At 49.8% G+C, this 18,038-nt stretch overlaps 1 protein-coding gene across 1 annotated transcript in view; it reads right to left on the bottom strand.

The window, feature by feature from the left end:
- The window catches only part of LOC135219342 (protein FRA10AC1 homolog), a gene marked incomplete in the record, with an annotated part of 130,298 nt that extends 113,259 nt beyond the window's left edge, over positions 1-17,039 (bottom strand). Inside the window, 1 exon segment of the mRNA XM_064256018.1 lies at positions 16,411-17,039. Coding sequence (XP_064112088.1) covers positions 16,411-16,422 — 12 coding nt within the window.
- Positions 17,040-18,038: the final 999 nt, after the last annotated feature.

Genomic DNA, 18,038 nt, shown 5'->3' on the forward strand with positions numbered 1-18,038 from the left:
CAGGACCAGCACCAGCAGACCAGCACCAGCAGCACATCAGCATGAGCGTCCCGCACCGCGCGCTTCGTAGGACGGCGCGAGCAGCTGGGCCAGCAACACTAGCTGCAGGTACGGCAGGTACGGCAGCATAGTCCGGCGTCACAGGCATCTCCAATTCAGCCAAACTCATCATTGGGACGGGCGGCAGATCCAGGGGGCGAACTTTTGGGACAGCGAAAGTCGGGAGTCGGCAGCACATAGAATCCAGGTGGCGGCGGCACGCCCCTCTTAGGTACGGCAGCAATCGGCTTTTTGGATTGATGCCTGTGGGAGTCACCGACGCAATGTGTTGCGTGTAAACCACATGAGGAGGGGCGGCGTACGCTGGTGTGGACACTGTATTAGTCGTTGTTTGTGACTACACCATGAGTTACAACTGCCGACCCCGCCAGACGTTGAATCAAGCCCTGGATACTGGGGCGCCCTGCAGTCCCGACGACGCCCACACCTGTCCAAGGTCGTCACTCACAGAAGGCACACCTGAGGGAGGAACAGTCGGTCAGTTAGAGGGGCACCCTCACGCCTGCCTGGGGGAGGACGAACCCCACCCAGAGCGGACGGAAGACCCCGAGTACAATTGAACATCCGGGTATCGGGCGCCCTCCTCCACACTCGACAGATCGAGTGAGGAGAAGGACTCCGAAACCCCCCCCGCAGGGGAGGAAGGCGCAAATCGTGGGGGCTGAGCTGGAGGTAGGAAGGATGACGAGGTATCCGTCACCAAAGAGTCGCTGGAGAGCTTTCCGACGACTCCTTGGTCGATCTACGCCTCTTCCTACCCTCGTACAGCACCCACTGCGCCTCGGACCAATTCACACAAACATTACATGGTTCGGCTCGGAGCATTCTTGCCCCCCGACACCGATAACATAATTCATGTGGATCAATGTCAGGATAAGAGCGGAATCCGCCGCATTTACGCCCTCCAGCCCGGGACACACTCTACGGGCAGCTGGTGGCGCGGCGAAAGCTCTTCTTGATCCATAATTAAATTCACTTCACAATGAAAAATGAAAAAAGAGTACTTACAATTTCATTCAAGACCACAAACAAACCAGTCAGAAGAAATTGTAAACATCCAAAGCACACGACGAAATAGCGGGCAGAGCGATGACGAACACGTCCTGTCACACCACGGCCGAAAGCAAAAGTGATTCTTCACCGCCCGGGCGCGCGGCGCGCGCACGATCGGACAAGCAGTTAACTACCGTTCTCCCCTTGTTCGAAGCTTACGACCGTCCCAGCTGCCGCTAGTTACCTTCCTATTGTTAAAGGACCGAGGGTTTGTATTACGTATCGGAACAAATGGAGTTTTTGTCTCCTGGTACAAGGACAAGTGTCGTCATTCTTCACGATAAATTACGGCACTGGGTGTAATGCACTATAGCAAAATCTCGTTCTGATACGAGTGTTCGTTACAGAAATATTGCCAAAAAACTTGCTTGCACTGTCTCTGAAACCCATAGTAGGTATGCTGCTTAGTTTTCAATCAAGTTTTTTTGTGATCAAGTATTTTTTACAAGCTAGCTATTGAATAAATATGTTATTGTTATAATACAATTAAGTTTGTTGTTCATACTTACCTGGCAGATATATATATAGCTGTATTCTCGAAGTCCGACAGAATTTCAAAAAACTCGCGGCACACGCAGTGGGCGGCCAGGTGGTAGTACCCATTCCTGCCGCTGGGAAGCGGATATCAGGAACCATTCCCATTTTCTATTCATATTTTCTCAGTGCCACTGTCTCCTGAGGGGAGGTGGGTGGGCACTTAATTATATATATCTGCCAGGTAAGTATGAACAAACTTAATTGTATTATAACAATAACATTTGTTCATGCAACTTACCTGACAGATATATATTAGCTGAATCCCACCTTCGGATGGTGGGGAAGAGACAGAATAGGATTTGTAGGAAACTTAAATTAAGTAGATGATGTACACCTTGGTTCCTCACCTGTTAGCAAAGTAGACTCTGTGATTACTGTCACTTAAGCCTGCTTGTGCTTAATCAGAGTTGCCAGCCAGGTGGAGACCTGTAGTGCTGGTGCGCTCTGGATGCTCTGTCAACGGGGACGTGACCTCAACGTGACAAGAACATCGAGCCATACATAGAGGGCAACGAAGCAACTGACCACCACCTGACCAACTATCCAAGACCCCCTTAACACTAAACTAAGAGATGGGAGGTCTTCACCAAAGACTCACCACAACCAAAAACACAACAAAAAAACTAAAAACTAAACCTAAACCTAACTAAGGGATAGGGAGAGAGCTACCTTCAGCCCCCAAGACTGTGTCTGCAGAAACATATGGCCCAAGAGAACAACAGTCCTCGTATATCGTTCTCACATCTCTCAAGTAGTGTGAGGTGAATACTGAGTTGCTCCTCCAAAAGGTGGCGTCAAGGATGTCCTTGATCGACAAATGTTCCTTTGGAAGGCAAGCGAGTTGCGACAGCTCTGACCTCGTGAGCTTTCACTCGCAAGAGGCTCAAATCGGTCTTCTGGTAAGACGAATGCCCCGCCTCTTTAATCACGTCCCTCAGAAAGAAAGCCAAAGCATTCTTGGATAATGGTATATCGGGTTGTTTAACCGAACACCACAGATTATCTGAGGGACCTCGTACCTCCTTTGTCTTGTGAACATAAAACTTTAGAGCCCTGACAGGGCACAGGGCTCTCTCAGGTTCTTGGCCCACAAGGCTTATCATACCCTTAATTTCAAAGCTCCTTGGCCAAGGGTTAGACGGGTTTTCATTTTTTGCTAAGAAAGTGGGACTCAAAGAGCAGACAGCATTGTCACCTTTGAAAGCCCACCTGCTTACTAATGGCTTGAATTTCGCTAACTCTCTTCGCCGTCGCCAGAGCAGTTAGGAAAAGAGCCTTCTTCGTCAAGTTCCCTAAGAGCGCTGCATGGAGAGGCTCGAAAGGACTCGACATCAACAGTCTAAGAACTAAATCTAAGTTCCAAGAAGGAGGCCTCGCCTGAGGTATCTTGGTAGTCTCAAACGATCTCAAGAGATCGTGAAGATCTCTGTTGTCAGTAAGGTCTAGGCCTCTGTGTCGGAAGACTGCTGACAGCATACTCTTATATCCCTTGATGGTCGGGACTGCCAGCTTCTGCACATTCCTTAAGAATAGCAGGAAATCGGCTATCTGGCTCACAGAGGTAGTGGAAGAGGAAATTCCCTCCTTTCTACACCATGCCCTAAAGGAAGCCCACTTCGACTGGTAAACAGCTCTCGAGGAAGTCCTCCTTGCGTTGGCGATTGCTTTCGCAGCTGCTTTAGAAAAACCTCTCGCTCTGGCCAACTTTTCGATAGTCTGAACGCAGTCAGACCCAGAGCGGAGAGGTTTCGGTGATATCTTGCGAAGTGGGGCTGTCTGAGTAGATCTTTCCTCCAGGGCAACGTCCTCGGAAAGTCTATGAGGAAGGACATTACCTCCGTGAACCATTCCTTCGCGGGCCACATCGGGGCGATCAGGGTCAACCTCGTCCCCTCCGATGCCGCAAACTTCCTTATGACTTCCCCCATGATCTCCATAGTTCTCGACAGACATCCTGGTGCAGCGTCCATTCCGTCGGCAGGATCTGATCCTGTCGGCTGAGAAGGTCTGCTCTGACGTTCTGGACTCCTGCGATAAATCTCGTCAGGATCCTGATTCGCCTCGCATCTGCCCACAGCAGAATCTCCCTCGCTAAGTAAAATAGAGGACGGGAGTGTGTACCTCCCTGATTCTTTAGGTACGCAAGGGCCGTGGTGTTGTCCGAGTTGACTTGGACAACTTTTTCTGCAACCTTTTGCTGGAAGAACTGTAGCGCCAGGAAACCGCCGCTAGTTCCTTCACATTGATGTGCCAGGACAACCTGTTCCCCCCTCCAGGCACCTGAACACCTTCTTCCACTCCTAGTGTTGCTCCCCATCCCGACACCGAGGCGTCGGAAAACAACACTAGGTCGGGGCTCAGAAGCTTTTAGGGACAACCCCTCTCGAAACTTCCGAGGATCTAACCACCATCTTAGATGGTTTTTCACCGATTTGGTGATCATAAAGGTCGCATCCAGATCCTCTTTGACTCTCCATTCTTCTGCCAAGAAAAACTGGAGAGGCCTGAGGTGTAGTCTTCCCAGGGAAACAAACTTTTCCAGCGAGGAAATGGTCCCCAGCAGACTCATCCTCCCGTCGCCGAGCAAGCTTCCTTCCCCAGGAAGGCCGAAACTCTCTCTAAGCCTTGCAGCTGTCGTTCCTGGGACGGAAACGCTCAAAGCCAGCTCTGAATCCCCGATACACGATGGACTGTGTTGGGGTCAGATGCGACTTTTCTAGGTTGACCAGAAGTCCCAGGGACCTCGCCAAGGCTAACGTGAAGTGAGGTCCTTCAGACACCTCTCTTCTGACGATGCTCTGATAAGCCAATCGTCGAGATACAGGGACACTCTTATCCCTGCAGAATGTAACCATCTCGCTACGTTCTTCATGAGCATGGTAAATACCATCGGAGCCGTGCTTAATCCGAAACAAAGGGCTCGGAATTGCCAAACTTTGTCCTTTAACACAAACTAGAAAACTTTCTTGAAAGAGGGTGGATAGGAACGTGAAAGTATGCGTCCTGTAGGTCCAAGGACACCATCCAGTCGCCCGTCTCAAGGCTCCTAGAACCGACTGTGAGGCGTTTCCATCTTGAATTTTTTCTTTTCTATAAAGATTCAGCCTGCTTACGTCCAAGACGGGATGACGCCGCCCCGACGACTGCTTTGGTACCAGGAAAAGCCTGGTTGTAATATCCTGGTGACCCCAGGTCTAAGACCTGTTCCACCGCTCTTTTCTTGATCATTTGATCTAAAAGATCGAAAAGAATATGACAATTTGTCGAAAATTGCATTTTTCTAACTATACAAACCTGAGTCCTTTTAACATAGGAAAATAGCTAGCGGAGCTGGGAACGGTCGTAAAGCTTTCGAACAAGGGCGAGAACGGTAGTTAACTGCTGTCGACAGTCGCGCGCGCGCGACTGGGGGTAAACAAATCACTTTTGCTTTTGGCCCATGCAAAATACGCAGAGTGAGGGGTGGCATGAGGAGGGGACTATATGTAAAGGACCTCAGGTTTGTATAGTTAGGAAAATGCAATTTTCAACAAATTGTCATTTGTTCCGATACGTATACAAACCATCGGTCCTTTAACAATAGGAAAGACTCACTTCTTGGTGGGAGGAATCTGAGTCTTTTGATGAACAGACTGGTGTTCGTCCATCCCTGGAATGCCTCCCTGGTCGTAAGAGCGAGGGAGGGATCCAAGCCTCTGTCCGATTGATCGGGGTGTGCACCGCAGGATCAATGGTCAGACCTCTGGGCGAGTACTAAGAGAGAGGCAAGCGTATCTCTTCTACCAGCAGCAAGCAAGAACTTGTTCCTGTTTGCAAGAGGCAACATAAAGTATGGGTTGTCTCAAGCTGGCATCCACTTCCTCCCCCTTGTTGGAGGAAGTGGTGGATATACGCTCCTATCCCTAGTGAAAGGGATAGGATGGGGCTCTGTTGAGTAGCTCACCTGCATCTTGTCCTTAGTCCATCAGGGTGACGACCGTGTCCCTCTCACCACAGGTAGAGGGGAAGAGGATGGAAGAGGAGCCAGTCACACTCTCATTTCACTCAATCCATTCTTACGGTCACACCCAGGACTCGATGCTGTTCAGCCTGCGAGGGTCTGGGTTCGCTACACAACGTGTTGAGCAGCCACCACGGGTCCCAAGGAAAAGATCCAAGGACCTGTGGGCAATATCCCGAAGGTAGAAGGAAGGGCATGTGGCTGGGTTGGACCAGACCCCTGCCTTCAGTACCTGCGCCACGGAGAAGTTCTTGCGGACAAGGCAGCATCTCCTTCGCATCGAAGGCGGTGAAGTCCATTAGGGAGGGGATTGTGAACGACTCGAACCAATCGTCAGGACCGAAGGGTTCTGAGTCTTCGCTAGAAAGTTCGGTACGAAATCGAGCGTCACGGATCCCCATCCCCTGGATGCTTGACTTCGCAGGTGATAAGTCATGCAGTTTCCTCAGAGGAAAAGAAGGAAATAGTCGCATGACCTATCCCTCTTCTCTACTTCGGTGATGTCCAGTACCCATACTGGTCTGTCCGTTTGCCACGAAGTCTCTCGCATCCTCCTATATCCCCATGCAGCGAAGTTCTCGGTAGTGGATAGGACACCGACACTCCATGGTGGGTGCGATGGTATAGGTACTGTGACAAGCTATTTAAAACGAAAGTAATGATTGCTCTGTAACAACCGAACTAAGTCAACAGCATAGTTCGTAACTGACTCGGGCGCTCTGACAGCTGCCGACTGACTGCGTTCGGTAGGAGGCAAGTTGTCAAAGCATCCGAGTAAGTCACGTGACCTTCGCCTTTAAAGGTTATGCCGAGAGACCAAACAAAATAATGTATTTTGTTTGTCACCAATGCCGGACAGCGAGGTGATTGATTCTCTTAAGGCATGTGCCCAACAGGCGAAAGTCAATTGCCTTCTAGAGACCAAGGTCCCTGAAGGTAAAACATCTCATGGTTGTTGAATCTCAGCTAAGGAGGAAACAACACTATGTACCGTTGAAGATGAAGGTAGATATTGAATGCAACCTACGTCTTCACAGATGAATCGAGAGAAGGATTCTCAAGATTCATAACCTGTGCTTACAAATGACTGAAAACGCTAACCGCTGTTTCATTGCTGTCCGGTGAGAAGTCGTAGTTGCAATGAAAGCGGGGCGTTCTTCAGTAATGAAAACACAGGGGAAAGCCGCCTGAAGAACTGCTTCTCATGGGCTGAACATTTGGAAGTAGAGCTGTCAGGTCGGAGTATGGCGATGTCTTCTGACACATCTTGTAATTCGGGTTGAACAATGAACAATTGTACACCTACGAATACGAGATATTTTGAAGACAAACTCAGATGTCTGCAAAATCATTCGCATTATCGCAGTGCGATGCAGCGGGAGACTTGTAACAGACTTCTGTTACCGTGCGGTAAACAGAAAGATGAAAGAGTCCAAGAGATATCTCTGTTGAAAATTCTCGCAATGTCGAAGGCGATGGAATCTAGCGTCACAGCAGTAGATGGTCCTTCATTATTGCGAGAATCCCCCGTTAATCCAGAGACCTAAGTCCATGATTGTTGGGCAGAGATACGGTTCGGTAGTCAATCAAAGCAGGGGAGAGAGAGACATACATGACGTGCATCTCGGAGGCCCAGCTGATACTGAGCTGCTATCAGGCAGTTCACTACGCAGTAGTTGAGCCTGAGCTCTCGCTGACTCGTCATCCTGAGTTGCCAGGTAATCTATTATTCCACGAAGGAATGCGTCGGCTAGAACTACCGAGCATAAAAGATATGCTCGAGGCAATTATATTTAGGCGAAACGAATTTCGGTAAATATAAAAGTTGAAATGGTGTTTGTCGTGACAAAACCGAAGTATTATAAAATTGAAACTGAAAACTCCTGGGAGGTTGCCAGGCAACCCCGAGTTGCAGTTCAATTAGAATACTTGTCTTAAAGTCGCATCCGTATATTAACTAGGATATGCGCCTACCCCCTCGGGACAATAATCAACTGCTTAGTAGAATCATTGTCGCAAGAGGTTAATATACGTAGTATATTTGTAGGATTCTGAACAACGATCTCCATCCTAAATTCTTTCCTTCAAGAAAACAAAATAAGGATTGGAGATCGACCACCTTCGATCTCTATCAAAGAGAGTGAAGGAGAAGTCTTCTCGAAGGAAAGCTTCAATGGTGAACAGAATACTAAGACGATAGTTCAAGCCAAACTGGATATTCCCGTCCGATCTTCTCTATTCCAGGTTGGTCGCCTACTGTGAGATAGTTTCTTTCAGCAGCAGTCTTCTTCCCAATGCTAGAAATTCCAGGAATTCGAGCATAGGCGAGGTTCCCGATTATCGTGTAACATATCGGGGATTCTCGTCTCGCTCACTTTGGACCGTGGTCTCGCCCAAGTGTTTGGAGATCGTAAAAAACTCGAACACTCTGAATGCGCTAGAAATTCCGTAGAATTCTAAGCAGTCTGCGAAACCCCCACCGAATTCGTCAAAACGATATCGGCTGGTGGTCCTCTCGATTCCCGTAGAAATCGAGAATGGGGCAGGATTCCTCCTCAACGACCGGGGTGGCTTACGTCGGGTAGGACCCGAAGGAAGGTCCCCCCGGTAGCGCAGTCCCCGAACGTGGGATCCTACAGAGAAATCTCCGTAGGATCCCTCCCCTTTCCCTCGTAGCCGTAAGGAGAGAGGGAATGGGGGAGAAATTGGATACTCGCTCGCCTTCCCAGTGGAACTAGCAGTTGGAGAAGAGTAGGAGCAGCCGGCCTCTCAGAGTCTGGGAAAACGTATCGTCAGGAGAAAACGTTTTCCCGCGGAGGGTTACGAACTCTCACTGTAGGTAAGGGTCTGCCGCCACTGTGAACGTCGTCTGGGTGGGGCTGATCGACACCTGACAGGAGAGAGCCGATACCGTCCTCCGACTCATTCCAGTCCTCGTCGAGGTCGAAACCTCTCAGGAGGACCGAAGGAGTATTTAAATACGGTGGTCCGAAGACACGTAGAAACGCCGCTGTCGCAGTAGAGGAGGTGGAAGTAGCTTGATCGACCGGCCAGAACTGAGAGAGCCTTCTTGTCCGGAGACGAGAGACTCTGTTCGAGACAGAATCGGCAACTCGATCGCGGCAGACCCACCGTCGTTTGGGTTCCCTCTCGGGTAAGGGCCCAAAACGACTCGAGCAGAGACGTGGGCTCTGCTGGTGGGAGCGGCAATCCTTGCCGCAAGGTCATTTATGCTGACGAATCAGCTTAATGACTTCTGCAAATTCCTCTGTATCTCGGGAGTAACCGCGTTTCTTGCGGAGCTAGGACCGTCCAGTCCCTCCAAGAAGAACAAGGATAAACCCGAGATACTTCCTCCTTCAGAAGGAGGAACAGCCGGCAGACCCTGACGGTCGTCCTCAGCTACTTGCGCGTATGTCTGGTTTGGTCCTAGAACCGTGCCTGGTCCATACGGCGTCATAGCAGGATCGCGAGCGGCGCACCTCTCGCGATCACTCATAGGTACCTCGCTCCTCCCGGTGTAGCCCGAGGAGGTTGAAGTACCAGGAAGGAGGCCAGACCTGACGCTCCCCCCCTAGCTCGCTGGCAGGACCAGCGTGCTTGGAGGGCTGCTGCTGATCGTCAATCCGCTGGGGTGGCGATCGAGCAGCAGGCCTAGCCTTGCCGCTCGCCTGGGGCGAGAGGCTCGGCTGAGAACGTCGACGCTGATCTCTAGCGTCAGGCGAGCTGTTGCTGGTTACCGTCTCCGCCCGGTCCCGATGGGAGCGGTGTCAGGTGACCTGCTAGGCTCGCTGTCGCGGTGAGACCGTGGGCGAGCGTCCTCTCGGCGCGTCGAGCCGCTGGTACCAGCCGTGGCTGGGTACCGACGGCCGCGGGGACCCCCCGCCCCTTTCCTCGCCTAACAACCCGTGGCTGGTCAGCGACCGTTCACGTCAACCCGCAGCAGCCAGCTGGTCGCTGCGAGAGCGTCCACTGGCCTGGCGAGAGTAGTCTGCAGACACTCGCCAGTCTTCTGCTCCGCGCTCGGTTTTGACGGCGAGCGAGCTCGGGTGTCAAGACTTTGGCTGGACGGTCTCCGCGGGAGACGTCCACTCGGTACTTCTCGCTAACGAGAAAGCCGAGGCGGATCCTGGTTTAGCGGCAGAACCGCTAGAACCAGGCGAGGAAGTGCCCAGCCGAAGCTGGTACTCCTTTCTTGGTCCCCGTCTTCTTCTCCTTGGTAGAAGAAAAGACGGGCCCTGTTCCCGAGGGAGCAGGAGGACCAGCAGAAGAGCTCCCCGAATCGCCGGAGCGAGACGGGCCCTTAGAAGGTCCCGAAGGAGCCTTCTTAGGGGGGAAAACCCGGGTTACCAGCTGGTCGCTGTAAGAGCGGCCGCTGGCCTGGCGAGAGTCACCTGAGCGTCTCTCACCAGCCTTCTGCTCCGTGCCGCGTCTTGGCGCCGAGCGAACTCTGGCGCCGAAACTTGGCTGTCACGGTCTCCCGAGGGAGAACGTACACTCGGGATCTCTCGCGAACGAGAGACCGAGCCGGAACCTGACGTAGCGGCCATCGCCGCTAGCACCAGGCGAGGAAGTACCAGAGCTAACCGATATCCTCTGGTCCCCGTCTATCTCTTCCTACGGAAGGGGAGACGGGCCCCGCTCCCGAAAGGAGCAGGAGGACCAGCAGAAGGACCCCCCGTCCCACCGGGGTGGGGACGGGCCCTTAGAAGTTCCCGAAGGAGACTTCTTAGGGGGGAAGGCAGCCTTCTTCTTCTTCGGCTTATGGGCCTTGGAAGTCGAAGGGGAAGAGGCAGCAGCAGACGATAAGACGAAGATGACAGCTTCCTCTTCTCCTCTTCCTCGTCAGCTCACGCAGGACAGTCGTCAGGTCCTCCATCCAGGCCGGAGGCGGGGCTATTGCCGAAGCAACACGGCCCGACTGCACCTGTCCGGAAGGACCTGGGACTGGGGAAGACACACCGTGGGCAGGACCATCATGGACAGGCTCAGGAACCAGGAGCGACAGGAACAGCAACCAGCTCAGGAGCGGCAGGAACAGCGGCAGCGGTAGACCCAGAAGGGACAGCCAAGCCAACAGCGGGAATCACATCAGCGGCAGGTACGCAGGCCCAGCGATCGCCTCGTAGAATCATCGGCAGCCAGCGGAACCTGGGTACTGGCGGCCAGTCCAGGGGCGAGCTGCTGGGGCAGGCAACACGACGAAAACAGGCGGCGGCGGCAACTCCCCCTCGGTACGGCGGCGGCCCTAGTAGCGGCAGACGTCGTCACCGACACAGCATGGGGAGTGTAGACCAGGAGGGGGGGGGAGCAGCATAAGCGGCCGTGGTAGTAGTGGAGACCGCCCCAGACCTCGCTAGACGCTGCAGCAGCCCGTGGATGCTAGGCACGCCCTGCCGCCGCGGTGGTCCATACCTGTCCAAGGTCGTCTCCCACGGATGTAGCACCTGCGGTAACGGCATAGATAGATTAGTAAGAGGGGTTCCCTCACGCACGGGGGGAAGACATGCCCCATCCCTGAACGCAAGTAAGACCCCAAATGCCTAAATACAAGAAGAAAGCTGAGGTCGGGGGGCAGGAAGGAAGACGAAGAATCGGATACCAAGGTAGTCGCGGGAGAGCTTTCCGACTACTTCCTGGCAGACCTTCGCTTCCCCTACCCCCGCACAGCAGTGAAAAGTAATATGAAAATGAAACAGAATACTGCCCTTGCGATTCACTTCATAGAACTTAAAGGGAAAAGATCAATTCCCGGGTAAGAACGGAAACTTGATCCAAATAATATGATGCTATCATAAAATATATATGAAAATGAAACAGAATACTGCACTTGCGATTTCACTTTCACATAAAATAATCGTAAGGATCAATTCCCGGGTAAGAACGAAAATTGATCCAAATTAAATTTCATGCAAATAAATAAATGAAAATGAAAAGAATATTGCAATTGCGAATCCACTTCATTGCATTCTATATACAAAATAAAAGGCTCGTGCTGAGCGCAATCACACTCTCGGTAACGAACGCACAGGGCAAAACAAAAATATAATGAAAAGAGTACTTACATTTTTCAATTACACACTTTCGCCCAAAATACATGACTCGGCGCGAGAGCGCCCACCCGCCTCGGCACCGAGACATAATTCAAGGGTTCAATTCATGAAAAGAGAGGAAATCGCCGCATCTACGGCGATAGCTCCATGTTGGTTCATAATTAAGTAATGAAAATGAAAACAGTGTACTTACAGTTTCATTTTCAAGTCAAACAAACCATTAGTAGAAAACACAATATAAACAAAGCATACGACGATGAAGCGGCAGAGAGCGATGACGAACACGTCCTTCACACCCGCGGCCGAAAGCAAAAGTGATTTGTTTACCTCCCAGTCGCGCGGGCCGACTGTCGGACAAGCAGTTAACTACCGTTCTCCCCTTGTTCGAAGCTTACGACCGTTCCAGCTGCCGCTAGCTATTTTCCTATTGTTAAAGGACCGATGGTTTGTATTACGTATCGGAACAACTGACGTTTCTCCCCTTGATATGACGGGGAAAGATCTCTGGGAGTTGTGGATAGAGGAGGAGGGTCCAAAAAGGGGATCTTGTACCCCTGTTCCACTATCTTGAGGGACCACACATCTGTATCTCTCTCTCTCCACGCCCCCCGCAAAGAACTTTAGCCTGCTCCGACCGGCATCTGAAGGACTTGATTTTGTTCATGAGGATTTAGGCTTGAAGGAAGCTCTTCCTCTTGAAAGCCCTCTCCCTCGAGGAGCAGCTCTCGAGGGAGGAGCGCCACGAAAGGGTTTAACCTTCCTAGGTGGTCGTCCAAAAGAAGACGTAGTAGGGACTGCGGGACGTCTTGAAGACTGGACCAAGAGGTCCTGGGTAGCCTTCTCCTGTAGGCTAACTGCCAGGTCCTTTACCATAGCCTGGGGGAAGAGATGGCTCGAAAGAGGCGCAAAGAGAAGCTCCGCTTTCTGCGTTGTAGAAACAGACCTAGCCGTAAAGTTGCAGAAAAGCGCTCTCTTCTTGAGAAAAGCAGTGCCGAAATGAGACACTAACTCTTCCTGAACCATCCCTGACGGCCTTGTCCATGCAGGATAACACATGGGCAGTCTCCCCCAGCTTACAGTCAGGACTCCTAGATTGAAGATCCAGGACTCCCAAGCACCAGTCTAGAAAGTTAAAGACCTCAAGAGTCCTTAACAGTCCTTTCATGTGATGATCAATCTCCGTTGGCGTCCATGAAATCTTAGCAGTCGATAAAAGGGACCTCTTCTGAGCATCGACCAGACTAGCAAAGTCCCCTTAGGAAGACGACGGGATCTTAACTCCTACTTCTCCTTTGGTCTCATACCAGATGCCGCCTTTCCCACTGAGTCTTGAAGGAGGAAGGGTGAAAGTTGACTTGCCTTGATCCTTCCGACGTTCCATCCAATCTTGCAACTTCTTAAACGCCCTCTTGGTGGACAAAGAAGTTTTCATTTCCACAAACTCCGGAACCTTGCAAGACTTAGATGACGAAAACTGAGAGGGTGGAGACTTGGGAGCTGCAGGCTGGAACTTCTCCCCAAAAGAAGAGCGTAACAGTCGAACCAGCACTTTGTATATGGCACAGACCTAACCACGAAGGCTGTTCCTCCTCAACTGAGTCCGCCGGACTACTAAGTTCTCCTTCCTCCCTAAGAGGCAAAGGAGATTGCACCCCTGGAGAGGGCGTGCGCCCAACGGGTCTAGCCTTCAACAAAGGCTTTCGAGGATTAAGTGTAGGCAGCTTCTTCAAAGCGACCGACCTTCTGTCGATCCTTAGAGCTCGAAGAACGAAGAGCGTCTTGACCGAACCGCGCTGAGCGTCAAGAGAGGGCTACTCTAACTCGCTCTAGAGGAGCGTCCTTACGCTTCCCGCTAAAGCGTCTAGCTTTCGCTTTCAGAGTGTCCTTCTGGGCGCTCTCGAAAGCCTTCTCAAAAGGCAAAGCGTCTAGCAAAACGTCCCGACGAGCGTCCTCAAAGCGTCCTGCCGAGTGTCCTCAAAAGCGTCCTCCAAGGCGTCCTGCCGAGCGTCCTCAAAGGCGTCTGACGCGTCGGGTGATCAGGACGTCGAGAGGGAAGAAAAGCGTCCTGTCCACGAGACTTCCTACCAGTAGAACGAGAACGAGGAAGCTCCGACGGAGAAGCAAGCGGAGACAGAGACGAACGAGGAGACGGAGAAGGGGACTGCCAATCGTCCCCTCATTGACAGGCAGTCTGGCGTCCTTCCTACGCTTAGGCTCGACTGCTGCTGGCGAGTCTTCTGAGCCATTGAAAAAGCTGACAATTGGTCTTGAAGAGACACAAGAATATTCTTTGTTGGTGAAGAAACTAATAGGGGGTGAAGGGCTGAACCTGCGAGAAGACGAGGGGCGAGGGGGACGCCTCCTTCCTTTCTCCACAGGTACAGCAACCTGCCTCTCCGAAGCGCGAGAGAAGCTTCTCAGCGTCGTCCTCAGACGACGTCCTACCTCTCTTCTGTGGAGGAAACGTCATACGACGCAGGTGAAGACCGCAACGATAACGGAGAGAGAGGACGTGAAGCGTCCTCCCTCGGAAAAGTCCTTTTCAACGGACGCGAGTCTCTCCGAGCGCTCCACCCCTTGCGCGGGGAGGGCGCCTCGGAGGACGAAAAACAGTCCTTAAAGGATGCGAGCCTGTGCACGCATCCTTGGCTTGGCGCCTGGACTAACAACAGGTCCTGCCGAAGGGACGCCAGATCGTGGGGACCCCGTAACCCTCTTGCGGCTTTCGACATACCCACTCCCTGAGTCCTGGGAGTCCGATAGAGGTCTAGGCCTAGAGGCATTATGGGGCCGATCTGACGCCCCCTCCACAACACTAGGGCACAATCACACACTTTACTTGAGCCGGTTTCTAAGGCCAACACTTTGGACTCTAGAGTGCGTAACGACTCTAGAATCAGAGAAAGGGCATTACCTTCTCCAGACACAGATCAGGGCCCGCAGGCAACAACACGGATTAGGTGAAGCAAATTCTACTGGTGTTAAAATAGGTGAAATGTTACTTCCTTACCTTTTCGAAGAAACCCGCTCTTGGAGGAAGCCCTCCTGATCCTATCGCGTTCCAATTTACGCCGATAGGACTCATACACCTTCCATCCATCATCGGTCAACCACCTTTTGCATTTCATGGCGTCCGATCATCCAACAAACAAACATGCCCCCTACACCCCATACATACTGTGTGGGGATCTACCGATGATTTAGGTAGCCTCACCTTGCAATCACTCTTCACACACACTCTGAAACTCACTGAACTTGATCCAGACATCACGTTCACAGAAAAGCCAATCCAAAATAAAAAAACAGTCCACTATCGCGTATGCCAATCCAACAATCCAGAATCAATAACCAAAAGTCAATCCAGATACTTAGAACGAGTCAATCCAAAAATCCTAGGCGGAGGTCTGTAAACAGTTGTTTACCGACCGGCGACAGAAAAAATATGAATAGAAAATGGGAATGGTTCCTGATATCCACCTCCCAGCGGCGGGAATGGGTACTACCACCTGGCCGCCCACTGCGTGTGCCGCGAGTTTTTATTTTTCTCAATCAAAACATATGCCCCTCAATGCTAACTTTCCTCTTTTAACGACTTTCTGGTCATTGCAAATTTGGCCCCATGATTTCTTATGGTGCGAAAACAGACAGAGGCCCAGGGACCGAAATCGATTGCGTCACACTACGGTGATAATCCGGCTGTAAAACATCTTCATATATCCAAAAAGTAAATAATAAAGATATATATCCGCAATACGATTATAACAATTAGTACATGAATAGCTGATGACAATCTGCATGAATAACTGGTAAACTGTTCTGCAAGAAAGTTGAGTATAGCAATTTTTTACAATAGGTACGAAAGTCAAGATGTCGTGACGTCATAATACAGGACTTCAAAAGAACGTTCTAATTCCGAAAAACAATTAGGTACTTAAATTTGAGTCAGAATCGAGTTACTTTTCCAATAACGAATATTTTCAAATTAATCATCATAAATATGTAAAATATTGATGTTTTACTATTTATCTAAAAAATTATCTAAGTGCACGCTTTGTCGTCTTCTTCTACCAAAACAGTTGTTTACTTAAAAACGTCCTGGTAAGGGACCGTGTTCCGATTATTGTGATGAAAGTTCCCCAGAGCCTGTGGGTACAAGTGGTGTGCGGATTTATCACAGGAAATGGGAAGTTTGTTGACACAAACGACTCCGTAAACATCGAGATGGCGTCAATCTTCTAAAATATTGAAGCGTAAGTATAAATATTGAAGCGTAAGTATAAATATTGAAGCGTAAGTATAAATTTTGAAAGCGTTTTGGTGAGATTTCCACTGCCGTAGCCACCCTTTTCACTACCCTCTGTTTAATTCTTAAAATTTAGCCTTAATTTCTAACTTTGGAGAAAATACTTACTTCGAAAGGAGAGTAGAGGTCTTTAGCTCCGTTTCTCACCAACAACAAGTCGCGACTGATGCCCATCTCCAGTGTCAGGACTCGTTATAATGTACTTTTTCGGAGGGTGGCATGCATTGATAGATGTTGGCCTGCTGCGGTGTTTTACCCCGACCCCCGGGGGACAGTAATAAACATGGCGAAATACATTGGATGCCCCAATCCCTAGTGGATGTCGTATCCGCGGTTACATTCCTTGCAGTCTGTGCGGAACTACTATTCTGTAGAATTACCAAAAGACTACCTCTTACACTTACCTTAAGGGACATATTGGAGACAGGCTACGGTGGCCACACGGCAGAAATCGAAATGACAACACGTCAGGTTAACGGAGAATGGTGCTTGGGGAGGTTGGCCCTAATACCTGCGCATTCAAACTACCAAGTAGCTGTATACTAGGTTAGTTACAATGTTCTTGCTGTAGATGTAGCCTTAGTTTGAATTCAACCATGATTTAGAAGAGATAGGGGGTAGCCATACTAGGTAGGCTAGTTGGCTAGCTAAACATCTTTGTAGTACTAGAAATTGCCAGAAGACGCACTTTTCGGAGATTTTCAATAAAACAGGTCGGGCTGATGGAGTCGATTTATTCTGAATGATGAATATCAACGTAAAATAGAACAAAACTCGATTAAACCAAATAATAGATGCAACGTTAAGGCGGAGTCCGCAAAACGTTGTTGGTAAACTGAAACTAAACAGCTGATTTCACAAACAATAACATCGGCATGACTGCTCTCCAGACTCATAGAGATCCATTAAATTGACACGCGCATGTGAATGTCATATCAACCAATAGCAAATAGTTTAACTAACTGTTGAATGACAGCAGTCAGATGCATAATTTTTCACTGAGTCATTGAGAACTTTCCGTCGCTGAGTTATTTTGTTTTTCAAATAAATGTTTCAAATTATTTTCTCCTCTTTGAGTTACTTTGTTTTCAAACAAATGTGTTACGTGTGAGTTTTCTACCCTAAAAGTTTACTAAATTTTTTCCCTTTAAATTGAGGTACTTTGTTTTTAATGTGTGTTTTATTTGTAGTTTCTGCTTTGAAATATGAATCAATAACGTTTTTTTGTTTCTTTAGCGTTACACGGAGTTAGTACTTTGTTTTTTAAAATTAAAATGGTTTTCTACTTTATCACATTCAGTACTAAAATATATTGCTTTTATCAGACTTAAAACAAGTACAGACAACGTCTTTTCAATGTTTTCATCACCATTCACCAACTTGCTAAGATCCCTATGTACCTATATCAATCATATGACAATTTGTCCAAAATTGCATTTTTCCTAACTATACAAACCTGAGGTCCTTTTACAATAGGAAGGTACTAGCGGCAGCTGGATAGGTCGTAAGCTTTCGAACAAGGGGTTCGGTAGTTAACTGCTTGTCCGACAGGCGCGCGCGCGCGACTGGGAGGTAAACAAATCACTTTTGCTTTTGGCCCAAGCAAAAACTGCAGAGTGAGGGGTGGCATGAGGTGGGGCTATGTGTAAAAGGACCTCAGGTTTGTATAGTTAGGAAAAATGCAATTTTGGACAAATTGTCATTTGTTCCGACACGGCATACAAACCTTCGGTCCTTTTACAATAGGAAGACTCACTTCTTGGTGGGAGGAATCTGAGTCTTTTGTGAACAGACTGGTGTTCGCCCAACCTTGGAAGCCTCCCTGGTCGTAAGAGCGAGGGAGGGATCCAAGCCTCTGTCCGATTGATCGGGGTGTGCACCGCAGGATCAATGGTCAGACCTCTGGACCGAGTACTAAGAAGAGAGGCAAGCGTTATCTCTTCGTACCAGCAATGTAAGAACTTGTTCCTGTACGGAGCAAATATAAAGTCATGGGTTTGACTCTTGTAGGCATCCACTTCCCCCCCCTTGG

This window comes from Macrobrachium nipponense, chromosome 1, assembly GCF_015104395.2.
Source record: "Macrobrachium nipponense isolate FS-2020 chromosome 1, ASM1510439v2, whole genome shotgun sequence".
Classification (NCBI taxonomy): Eukaryota; Metazoa; Arthropoda; class Malacostraca; order Decapoda; family Palaemonidae; genus Macrobrachium; species Macrobrachium nipponense.